Genomic DNA, 13353 nt, shown 5'->3' on the forward strand with positions numbered 1-13353 from the left:
ATTAATTTAACCTTTTATTCAAAAGAGAATAAAAAGGGGCTTCTTTTCAACTTTGTATTGTTAAAGTTTAACTTATTAGTCATTCATATTTCCTTTCAAATAATAAATAATATTCAAGAAAATTCAATTCACTCACTAATTCCAATATACTTCCATTCCATTATAACCAATATAATAAATAGGAGCACAAAAAATTGCTTGAATAAAATAAAAACTCTACCAACTCCACATAAATATAATTTAATGAGAAAGATACCTAATTAATTATAATGCAAGAGATCAAAATATGTAGGAGGTACATACCTGTGAACAACATACTAATTATAGAGTTATGCAGTGAGGTAGCAACAACAAATGACTAGTTAGTGAAATAGTTACACTAAGGAGTATTTTGCCAAGCAATGTGACACTTATACTTACCCAGCATCAGCACAAATCTTTAATAAGAGATATTCTTGTAGGTATTTCTTTTCCTACAAATTAAGGTCAGAACGTGGAATTTCATCGCTTCAACGTAAGACATAAAGATACACTGGGGCTGGTGAACGAGATTTTAAAGGATAGGAATTTACCTATCTTATTAGTTCATGAAAAGATATTCTTAACAATTGCTTACATTATCGAGAGCTATAAAACGCATTCGCCATTTTCACCACGCTCAAAAAAAAATCGGTCATCCAAGCTCTTGGCGATAGAATTAGTTTGGCAATCACCCATTTCAGCTGATCGCCAAAGTCTAGGGTTATAAAATAGGCGGGCATTCAAGACAGTGCGCAATAATTTTCCTCTATTCATTAATGAAATCACAGTTAATTGCTTAAGGTTAAACTGCTTGTATAAATGTCTAATAAAATATGATTTTATTTTTCAAACTTCATTAAATAATTTTAAAATTCGAATGAATTTTAAAATCACAGAGGCCGTGATTATTCATTTGATATATCATACTCTCAGCAACAGTGCGAGACTTTTTTTCCCCTTCGCATTTTCCCTTTTCCCTAAAATTGTGCGGTTCTTTTTTTTGTTTTATTTACTTTTATGGTGAACTTTGATTGCGCTAGCTTACTTTGATCAAAGTACTTTGATCGTGTCAAACCGCCTTGAAACAACACCAAATACTTTGGCGAGTAAGTTTGGCACAATCAATGTAGGGTTATAAGAAGATTGTCATTTGGAATCGTGTCAACGGAACCGATTAAACTTTTTTATGACATTACGAACTATGAATTTGGCAACGGATTTAAGATCTCAGGAATACCGGGAATACAAACAGTCTAATTTTGTGTTTGGTTTAATTTTTGAATATTTACACGTGAATTATTAACGCGATATGGCTTTAAATGCCGAAGCAATTAAGAAAAATTCAAGTCAGACATGTCCTCCAGCAATTTACGATCCAGAAAAAGAAAAAATCCTTTTAAATCTATTAAGCTGGGAGGCAGAATTAAAAGAATCACTAATTGTAAGTTTAAAATCTTTTCTTATGAAATACTCTGCGTCAAAAAATGCTTTTGTGTTGTTATATTAAATTAACTTTAATTGAGTGTTTATTAAATATACTCTATTTTGTTTTGAAAAAGCTAAACTGTTTAAAGTCTCATTTATTCATATATTGTATTCACTTTGGGTGCAATATTTGACCCGCTCTTTCATATGGTATCGATATTAATGCATAATTAACTTCTGGGCTTCGGCGTCAGAAAAAAAAAATGAAGCGTAAGTTTAAAATTCATTTTACGTCTTGGAAATTGTAGTTTGCAGGACAGATCATTGCGCGAAATATCCCAAAATAAATGTCTTTTAATGTAATATTTTTTAATTATCCCTATTTGCTATTTTGTTTAGATTTAAATTGGATTAAGTTGTATTTTATTAAATATGGGTACAATTCAATGTCCCATTTATTTGTATTTATTACATTTAAACATACTTTCCATATTAACTGAAATAATAGTTGTTTTATGTATATACTTTAAAAAAAAATATAGGTGATCTCAAACCCCTATTACTATACATCACATTTTTTTATCAAACATCATGCCCCCTGAAATTGATTACGCTATTTTTTACTGTATAATCGGTATAAATTATTATTATTTTTTTTTAGATATATTTTTGCATTGTTAAATGCATCAACATAGTCACAAAGTTATCGTGCGCACCAGGCTGTTGGAAATTAGAAAGTAAAGAGGGGAAAAAAAGCCTACAACTTTTGGAGGGATCGAATTAAAATATCTGGTTACTGTAATTTTTTTAATTTTACTCATAAAAAAAATTGAAAATATTATTTCATCTTGTCTAAGATCTGCTAAAAGATTAATTATATTTATTTCTTAATTTGTTTTAATTTGTCTGATTTTAAATCAGTAATAATTCATTAAAGCACTCTCTAATTTTCAATATTATTCAGGTTTACTTTTGAAAGATTTCTCAACAGATCAACCGATTAAAAAGACATTTTGAGGTCAACAACTGTCAGTCATTTTTGGCATAATTTTTTTTTTGTGCCATTTGTTTTTGGTTTATTTCACAATTTTTTGCGATTTAATAACTATAAGTACTTCCAATTTGAGAACTACATAACTTAAAAAGCTACACTTTGTGAAATAATTTTTAATTGCGCTTTATGAAATATGGTAAATAATTTTTTTTTAACAAAAGTTGAATTTTTAAAATATTTGCAATTAAATTTTTAAATTTTTCCACAGGAAATATTTAATTTAACAACTTTTTAACAAGCAATAAAAAAAAATGCTATGTTAAATAAAAATAGTTAAATTTCTCTGTAATATCTTGCTAAATAGGGTTTTTGCATAGGGGAGAGGGGGGCACCTTTCAACAGTTTTTACTAAAGAATTATTTTCGAAGTTTTATTGTGCGATAACTAGTTATTTTGTTATCAATTGTTAAAATTGCTCAATTAGCCCCGCCCCCTAAATCGCTGCTAGGGTTCCCATCTGCTCTGATGACGTCATAATATAGTACAACCACGACTCCATGTTTCAAAACGGCGAAATCATGTACCGCGCCGGTAAATTCTCAAAAATGGCTCCAAGCAAAAACTACAAGTGTTGCCTTGTACCATGTTGCGATAGTTCTAGATTAAACACGTGAAATAAATTATTTTTTTAGTGTACCAAAAGGAGGAAAAGGACAAATTCGGTGCAAAGCCATCAAACGCGATGGAAAAAAAATATCAAATTGTCTGCAACTACTGCATTATACTGTTGCTAAGACCATTTTACAGCAACTTACTTAATTATAATTTAATTCTATAAGATTGTTTTTCTGATTGATAAGCTTCTCTGAATGAATAATTCATTATACTGAATTAAAATGTTTATGAAATGCTGTTCAGATCACTTTCTTTATTTTTTTTATTCTTTAAAATGAAAGGATTTTATTCTTAGAGAACAGTGGTGTACAGGTTTTTTTTTGAAGTTAAAAAGTAATTTTATTTAAAAGAAAAAAATATCAAAGTTAAAATAAAAAGCGATAAGGGTTTAGCATTATTTACATTTCTTCCAAAAATTCAATAAAATATTTTATTTACCTGAAAACTTATAATTCCATGCCATATACCATTCCCTCTAATGGAGATCAACTCATTAAATAAAAACTTTCAAAACAGTTCAAACTATTATATATAGACAAATATAAATAAAAATGAATCAGTATAAATAAAGAAAAATGAATTTATTTCAAAACTAATTGGAAAAAAAAGTAATTTTGACATTTATTTTTTTCTCCCTCAATTTTATTTAATTATGCTGAAGGGTTTTGAGTTAAAAAATAATTAATCTTATCTAGAAGAAAAAATTATCAACGATAAAATAAAAAGTAATAGGGGTTTAGCATTTTTTACATTTCTTCAAAAAAAATTCAAGTAAATATTTTAGAAGTTAATAATAAAAAAGAATTTTTAAAAAAATTTATTTACTTCAGAACTTATAATTCCAGGTCATATACCATTCATTCCATTCTCTCTCAATTGGGATCAACTCATTAAATAAAAACTTTCAAAACAGTTTAGACTTTTATATGTAGACAAATATAAATAAAAATGAATCAGTATAAATGAAGAAAAATGAATTTATTTCTCAAGTTATTGAAAAGAAAGTAATTTCGACATTTATTTTTTCATTCTTCTATTTTATTTCGTTATGCTGAAAGGTGCCCACAAAAATTTACTCAAGGGGGGGAATGCAACTGATATACACTACATATATATTTAAACTATATATATATATGATATGAACATGAAAGAAAAACGGTTTTTTAAAAATGCAATTCAAATTCAAACACCACACTTTTCTCGATAGGAAGCTTTAGTTTAACTCCTCCCGTTCGCTGAGTTACTATACTTTGACGTCGTAAGCAAACCCAGACTCATTTTGTGTCACATGAAGTTAGTTTCGTTTTGGGCTTATTTTAAGTTAAGTTTTTAAAAAATTTGGATCGGTTTTTTAAATTCTGAATTGATTTGAAAGGGTTTTAAGATATAGACTATAATAATTAACATTCTGCGATTACCCAACGCATGCAGGTTCCTCATTACTTTTCAATTGGAATCCAAACCAAAAATAAAAAAACACTTAGTTTTCATAAATTTTTTTAATAATCCAGATTGAGCCTGACCTTGATAAATTTGGATAACTTGAGTTCTACTCTATGCATATTTTTTTACCTTTTTTTATGTAAGTGGATATTTTCTATTTGTAGCAAGTAAATTTTTTGTTTTTTGCATATCTATAGTTAGGGAGAAAAGCGGCCCCTTCAGAGCAGATAAACAAAAAAATGGCTAAAGCTGAAAAATCTGTAAGTATATAGGTTTCTTTAAAGTCATCTTTTTTTTCTAACGAAATTTGTATTTGATTTTTGTTTTAAATGTTTGACTCTGCAAGGGTTTTGTGCCTTGAGTGCACATATCTGTAAATATTTTTAGCAATCATCTTAGTTGTTGTTTTAATATTAATATTCTTATGTAAAATAAATGATTACTAAATTGCTTTCAAAACATACGAAGTATAAACAGTGGCGTATCTAGGGTATGGCGAACGCCATGGGCGCATTATTTCAAAAAGGCGCAAAATCGATCAACATCAAAAAATTTTTTACTTAAAAATTTTATTAATTTTTTTTTTAAATTTATATATATATATATATATAGAGAGAGAGAGAGAGAGAGAGAGAGAGATAGTTAGGGGGGAATTGAAATAAAGCATACAACATTTAACCTTTTCACCTGGGCTCGAAAAGAAAACATCGTTTTTTGAGGGGACTTTTTGTCACTGGGGCAGTGAAGAATGAAAGGGAACCACTAATCGTAAACAAAGTAGATGACGAGCGTCAAACATTTCAGATTAAATATAATTTGCTAATGCTCATGAATACATTCACAATAAATACTAAAATAAATAAATGAAAAAAAATAGCTTTTTCTTTTCAGCCGATTTCATCAAAAACCAAATTTTAATTACAAATTCATAAATTAAAGAATAAAGCTTAGTTTTTAATAATTATTATTACTCCCTTAGCTAACTTTTTAATACATTCCAATAAAAATATTTTTAATTTTTATCAAAATCCTTTAACGAAAAATCTTTTAACCTCATATATAATTTCAAATGAATTTAAAATTTTCGAAAATGTAGCTTATCATTGCTTCACAACAAGTCAAAGCTGTAATAGAAAGAATTTAAGTTATAGCTGATACGGAAAAAAAGGAGACAAAATATAAGCTCATTATTCATTATAGAAAATTACAGAAAATTTAATTTTTTTCTCTCTTTTCAGTGTATTATGTATTTAATATTTTTCAATTAGAAATGAAAAATGAAGCATAAACTAAATGTAAAATTATTTGAAGAAGCAAAAAGAAAAAAAATTTTTTTCAGGTATAAATGATCATAAAATAAACAGTTTAATGTTCATTCAAAAGGGTTATTCGCGCATAAGAGTTTTAAATTTTGAAGTTCACAATCTTCAAAAACAAGACATTATTTATTTGACTCTATTGAAACTAACTCAGAGTCAAACTATAATATTGCATAAGGAAAAAAAACACTGTAATAGCCTCAAAAAATCATGGTTATATAAAAAAATAAAATAATTTAAATTACAAAGGTATAGAATATATATTAGTATTAAGAATGTATGTTGTTGTTATGTATTAATGTAAGTTATGCCATATTTCAAATGTTTATATAGCCTGATGTTATAGCTCTTGAGTAGTAAATATATCGATATAAATCAATGTCTTTTTCCTCTGCAATTCATAATGTATATATTTAAAATCATGTAGTTTTCAACAATAAGAACAGAAAACAAATCCTAAAAATATTTATTGATTTTTATTTAGAATAGTTTACTTTGATATATTCATTTCAATTTAAAATAATTTACTTAAAAAAATGCTTTTCGACTTAGATTATTTAATATTATTTATGTTTATTTGAAAATACCATACGTTAAAACTATACTATAATAAAGAAGCTGAATCTTTAAATTTAAAATATTTATCTATATGAAAAAATTGGCAAAAATATAACAGACTAAAAAATGAAAGGCGACCGAACGAAACTTAGGATGTTCAAAAGTAGGTGAAACATGTAAAGAAACTTTTTCCCCCTTATATCTAAAGGAAAGTGAGACCTCCCATAGTGCATCCCACCATGATTTTACTCTCTCTTTTGAAGAAGTCCCCCGTTCTTAATCTGGAAAAGATTAAAAGAAAGACCAGAATGCAGAGAATCCATGATCCCTGAATAAATTTTTATTTTCTTTATTTTTCCACTACCATAAGCAAAGAGAAAAGATAAACAATTTGTTCCTTTTCTTCAATCACATTGCAAGACTGTAGTCCTTCTAAAAAAGCAATTAACTGGGGAGGAAATGGATGGAACCCCTTCAGGCAGAGATAGATCTTTGGTGATGACCAGATATCAATAAAGTGATAATCACAATAATATTTTTTCATTAAATAATTAGCTTTATTTTAAGAATATTTAAAAAAAATAAGCATCTAATGAAAAACTATAGCCTGTTTAGTTATAAAGCATACGCATTCTTGCAATGTATTTCGATGCGAAAAGTCATCTTCTCCTCAAATATTTCAATGATTTATATTTTTCTTTTTCCTTAAAAACAACTTTTAAATCTAATTAATTTTGATTAGTTTTATAAAGTTTTTTGAAAAACCTGTTCTGCAGGTTAGTCTATATTCATATAGCTCGAATATGGAGTTCGGTTTCCTGAGAAATCGAATTTTAAAGAAGTCGGATATTTGAAATTTGATTTCTCATTAACTGTTCGATCAATTTTGCTAAACTATTGTATTTTCCCATGTTAAATTACCTTTTAAAATGGCGTAAAAAAATTTTACCTTACAATTAAAATTTTTAAGACAATTATTAAATAAAATAATAAATATTTACTAAAAGTAATTTTTTTTTAGCAATTTTCAAAATTATAGGCAACCATAATATTTGTGCAAATTTTTTTTTTTTTTTTCACTTTGCTTGAAAATCTCTCTAGTTGCTTCTCAGATTGCGATTACGCCCTATATTTTGGGGTTCAGAAATCCAATTCCGTCGAAATAATAGCATGTATAAACAGAAACTTCAGAGAAGGTACAGCTTAGTATCTGATTTCGTAACTTAAAATATCATACCTACACCTGTTAATTATTCTATTTTAAGTCACCCCTTGAACCATTGAGATAAGAAGAAAGTAAAGATCTGATCATTAGATCAAAAGTAATCAGGGTGGTCCCTTTATTTATTTTTTTGCTCACTGAGCTTCTAAAAATTTATAATTCATATCTCTTTAATTTTTTGCTTTTTCTTTAATTTGTTCTATTGTGATGCGAAGAGAGAATTTTTCATATATTTTTTTTAAAATTAAATATAGCAGAATGTATTCTGGTCTATTTCTTTACCTCTTGCCTTTTCTTTACTGTTTTCAAAATAATTATTTCTAGATATTCTTAAAACTAAAACGTCAACTTCCTCTAATTTATTTCTCAATGAAGAATGCATTATTGTCGCTATTAGTGTATTGCATGTAATTATGTGTATATTTTTTCATATTATCTGTTATTAATGTTTGTGAAACTTTATTACGAGCATCGGTCTTTTATTATTGAACAGCAAATAAACTAACAAAATTATATCTTTTGATTGTAGCTATTTTATTTGTAACTATCACAACAAATCGTAATTATTTACACTGTGATGTTTAATGAATTTATTATATCGCGATTATTTTATCGTTTTTATGTTAGCAGAGCGTGATTATTTTTAAAAAATCAATTTCCTTCAGTTTAATTTTGAAAATGTTGGGTAATCATCCGGTTATATTATAGTTCTTCTTTAACTCAGAGCTACATTTGTTGTGTGTACGTATTTTTGTTACCAAATTATATTTGTAAAGCTTTAAAATATAATAGTGCTTAATTAAACAACTTGTTAGAATTTTTATTGACAATTGCAAAAACACAATAGAACCTTCTATAAATATGATAGAAAAGGTATATTTATTTCTTACCAATGAGGATTTCGAATATATGTGAAGGCATAACAATTAAAAAGAGATAATTTTATTGTTATATTTAATATTTATTTGTTTATCAATTCTTTTTTTTTTTCTTCTTTTTCTAAATTCTATGCAGTATTGTCAAAGGAGTTAAATACTTCAAACAATTCTTTTATTTTGTATTGGACAAAAAAAAATTTAAAAAAAAAAAAGAGAATATTAATATTTTAGGAAGAGCGCCAGTAAGAGATTTGCCATAGGCGCTTCTTTCCATAGATACGCCTCTGAGTATAAAAATTATTTATAATATACAGTCAATGTGATCTTTGGCATGGCATTTCGCTGGCCAGCACTTCATAATTGGGAGAATATGATGAAATTTCTGCTCGCAAGCAATCGTCAAGTTGTTCATCTGTAAGTCGGGATCTATATTTTGATTTTATGATATTCATTGTCAAAAACAATGATTTGCACAAGCATGTGGAACCATTAACGACTTTATTTTATGTGCTGCTCTTTTTAAGGCTGGAATTTATTCCTTCAACTATATTCCAGAATTTCTCATTTGACATAATAGTTTTGAGGATAATGTCATTCTGAAGATTCACAATTTCTATCTCTACTTCTCGCCTTACTTGAAAAAATTCTGAAACGTATGTTGCTAATACAGTTATGTTTATTTGGTTGGTAAAAGGATTAACAAGAAAGATTATCAAAGGCTCAATGATATTAAATTACTGAAAGCGCTTTTCAAATTGATCTTGAAGTAATTAGAGGTTGATCTCAATTGTTGATAAGCCAATATCACTGTCACCTATCTTTTTTTTTTTTTTCCTGTTTGGAAAATGCACAAGAAACTTCATTTTCAAATGTGATATCTACAAAGCTAGCTTAGCTCTGAACGAGTTTATAACCTCTATCATTTTTGCTATATGTTTGTCCTTTCCCTGCAGTTCCAAGTTTAAATTATTTACTTTTTCCATCATGTCCGTTATGAAAGACAAATCTGCTGTCCAAAGAGGAACTCTTAGTTTCAAAAATGTTTGATATTTGGCTGCAAGATAATTTTTTATTTCTTCAATTAAATGTAGAAATCTATCAAGTACTTTGCCTTTACTAAGCTAGCGTACTTCAGTATGTATTCGTATAGCATAAAATTTGCATGGCATTTAATGGGAAATTGGAAAACTGATATATTTTATCGTTGGGTGACCGCGGGCGTAGGGTTGGGGACCCCTGTTCTAAAGTAACATCCAATTTTGCATGCAGTTTTAATTATAAAATATATTCAATTGTGAATTTCGATGCTGACTTATTTATATCATAATCTCAGTAAACTTTTTGACCTTTCAAGTAAATAAATGAAAATTTTTAAGAAATTGAAAATTAGTGAGTTCAACTTTTTCAAAATCAACCCAAAGTAGAAAAGCCCAGCAAAAAATATTTGGATGCTTCAGATCTGAGTTTTTACATTTCTGCATTTGCTTACTCCAAATATTTCAGCCTTAGAGAAGCTCTTGACACTTGAGCAGATAATTTTGATGGAGAAATGTTTGCATTCCTTACGGCTATTACAGCAATTGGTGAACCATCTGAGCAAAACATTGTCGATTCTCAGGCTGCATTTCAGACAATTTCTGAATATAATTTATACCCCTCTGTACTTGAAATAAAGGTAGTCCTCCAGTGGATCCCTGGCCATTGTGGCATCTACGGAAATGAACGGGCTGACATGTTAGCTAGAGAGGCTTCAGCATTGCATCCACCCTCTCATCCAGTTCCTCTGAGAAATGCAAGGCGACTTCTTAAGAGCAAATTCAGACGCAGAACAATATCTATTTTGGGGACTTAGCTGATGGAAAATCCTGGGATAGCCTTCTTGATGGCCAGCAGCGCTCTCATCTTTCCCTCCTTCCCATAGCTGAGGGAGTTGCTTGCCTTAGAATAATTACTGGACATGACTACTTGCAGGCCGATCTATTTAAGATTAACCTTTTCAATTCACCTCTTTGTGTGCTCTGTAACATTTCGCCTATGACTTGGGAGCATCTTTTTGATTGCCCCTCTCTTGACATTCGTTCCAGTGACGACAATCATGCCCTCTCACTTTCTGGAGTTACTTCACTGTTGTATTGGACTGCAAGACGCCTTATGTCCGAGAAGACGATGGCGGGCATAATTAAAAAAAAGAAACATTTCTGCATTGTATTGTTATGTTTAATTTCAGGCATTTGTTGTTCTCCGTTAATTTTTGTATTGTCTATGAAAATAATTTACATCTTTTTTAAGATATCTTCATTTAATGTAATATTTTTTGTTTTATTGTTATTATAACAAAAATGTTTTGTTTCTTTTTGCTTTATAGTTTGGGAAGAATGATTTCTTGAAAAAAGAACCTGTAAGTATTTATCTGAAAAAATAATTTATGTAGATTTTTTTATAAATTTGCATATCTTATGGTTGTTAATTAACTGCACATAATATTTAAAGTTACAATGTTGGACAAAAATATGCTTTCTCCAAATACTTTTTTTTTAGACTAGTTCTGTTTATATATATGTAATATCAGGGCGACATCCCTGATATCATTGTTGTATTTAGCTCGAAAAGATGCAGTCGTGAGCCATAATACTTTCATAACAGGTTTATTTAAAGGTAGGCTGGTGGTGATAACATATCACATCCGCACTCCACAGGGGAGGGGAATGGACAAGGCTTCTGACAATTCAGGAACAGCTTATCATGATCACATCATGATGAAAAAGACACGCAAAAACTTGTGTTCCTATGTTTTATACAAACATAGATTTGAGGTAAAAAGGCACACTTCGTACATTCCTGTAACCTTACGCATTAAGGAAAATCATTTACTCCTTCCTAATATGGAAGTGACAAAGGGACAAGATTCTAAAAATAACTACTCCCTTGAAAAATATAAATCTAATTATATTTCAATGGTATGTTTTCAGCCTTGAATTCCCAAAATAGAATCTCTCTACGCTTATTCTTTAACAAAGACATTTGATGAAAACGAAAGAGTTTTAATTCTTTTATTAATACAAAAGTATTTAATTTTTTCCTAAAAATAAAAGTGTTACCCCGAATATGACAAAACCCAAAATACATCATACAACACAGGAGATCCCAATAAATCAGTGTAAATACTGTTCGAAGAAAGGACTATTGAATCAGTTTCACATGGGCTCCTCGTGTGTAAACAATGATATCAGGGATGTCACCCTGATATTACATATATATATATATATATAAGTATAAAATNTTGAATATAAGAATCTTTTAAAAATCTTCGCCACTTTCCAGATTGAACTATCAGGACCTAAAATATGGTCCTGATAGTTTAATCAAGAAAGGGATAAAAAAAAAAATTTTGAAATTCTATTGTGTAAATTTTTTTTATTTATTTATTCGAATATCTTGAAACTATTTCAGTAAAAAAATGGTTTGTGCACCCAATTTTATAACTAATTTGCCAGTGAATATTTCCATAATGAAATTATATCTTATAATAAGTTATTTTTCTTTATTGAATTAAATCATGAATGAAAAATTTTTAAATTTGAAGGTAAACAAATTTTTATCTTATTTTAAATCCTAAATTTTTAAATGATAGAATTTAAAACGTGAATGGAATTTTTTGAATATAAAACAAGATATGAACATTTAAAAATATGCCTTTTTAGTTTTTTTTTTTTTCTTTCTCAGTAACTATTTAACATTTTTAAATTTGTTTATATAAGATTATATTGTAAGTTATTTGTATTATTTTGAAATAATTTTTTGCTTGGAATTATCTTTGAATAAACAAGTTTGATATCTGTGTTCAGCAACTTTTTGAATTGCTATAGTTTCTGAGAGAGTGTAAAATATATTGAAACTGTATTTTTAGGATTAAAATTCTGTGTTCATACAGTGGAAGTAAATTTTTGTGTCTTGTCACCAAGGTTAGCAAGATTAAGGCACAAGGGTTCAAACCAATTTTTTCTATTACATTTTAATATTTATTTTTAATTGATGCTTTAAAATTAATAATAAATGAAAATGCAAAGTATTAATTTTTACCTTTGTCTAAAATCCAAGGTTTTGAACACTTTTACAAATAATAGGACTATAAAAAATATCTGTCTTGTCTGAAACTAGATCAAGATATTCAAAATTCCAACTTTGATTATTGCTTAGTATATCAACTTTGCTAGTTAATTAGAATATTTAATTATATTTTAGTACCGGAAAATAGTTCCTCCCACTGTATTTAAGGTTTTAACGTTTAATTTCTCAATAAAAGGTAAATAATTGAATAATGATAAGAAAAATTTGATGTGTGTATTTTTCTTTTAGAAAACTCTTAATTGCCATTATGATTACACACCACTGGGAGAATTACATGAGACTCAAGAGAAATCAAACAATTTTAATGTTTATGGCATCGTTGAAAAATGTGATTTTAAAATTTACAAAGGTATTTACAGCAATATATTTTTTGAACTTTAAAATTATAGCATAATCATAGCTGCCAACTCTATTGAATTTCACTAGTTCCACCTGATTTGTTTATATGTATATGGGAAAGTTACTCAAACAAAAGATAATAAAAATACATGCTTTTTCTGATATAATTATTAATTTGATCCGTTTTTTTCCAGAAGTGTAATTTTTGAGAAACTTTTTAAAAATAAGCTCTAAAGTTATAACTTATTGTTGTTGAATAAATTTAATATTTGAACTTTTCAAACTTTTAAACAATTTAATTACCATATCAGGGGTCTGCCCAGGCCGAATTTACTACCGTTTAACGGTACC

General features: G+C 28.1%; 1 protein-coding gene across 1 annotated transcript in view; it reads left to right on the plus strand.

Moving 5' to 3' along the window:
- The first annotated feature begins 1014 nt into the window (after positions 1 to 1014).
- LOC107444886 (uncharacterized) overlaps positions 1015 to 13353 on the plus strand; it is a 30422-nt gene continuing 18083 nt past the window's right edge. Inside the window, exons 1-4 of the mRNA XM_043056244.2 lie at positions 1015 to 1462; positions 4756 to 4818; positions 10901 to 10933; positions 12892 to 13012. Of these exons, the coding sequence (XP_042912178.1) occupies positions 1331 to 1462; positions 4756 to 4818; positions 10901 to 10933; positions 12892 to 13012 (349 nt within the window). The 5' untranslated portion in view covers positions 1015 to 1330. The remainder of the gene's footprint in view (positions 1463 to 4755; positions 4819 to 10900; positions 10934 to 12891; positions 13013 to 13353) is intronic.

This window comes from Parasteatoda tepidariorum, chromosome 3 (genome assembly GCF_043381705.1).
Source record: "Parasteatoda tepidariorum isolate YZ-2023 chromosome 3, CAS_Ptep_4.0, whole genome shotgun sequence".
NCBI classification, from domain to species: Eukaryota; Metazoa; Arthropoda; class Arachnida; order Araneae; family Theridiidae; genus Parasteatoda; species Parasteatoda tepidariorum.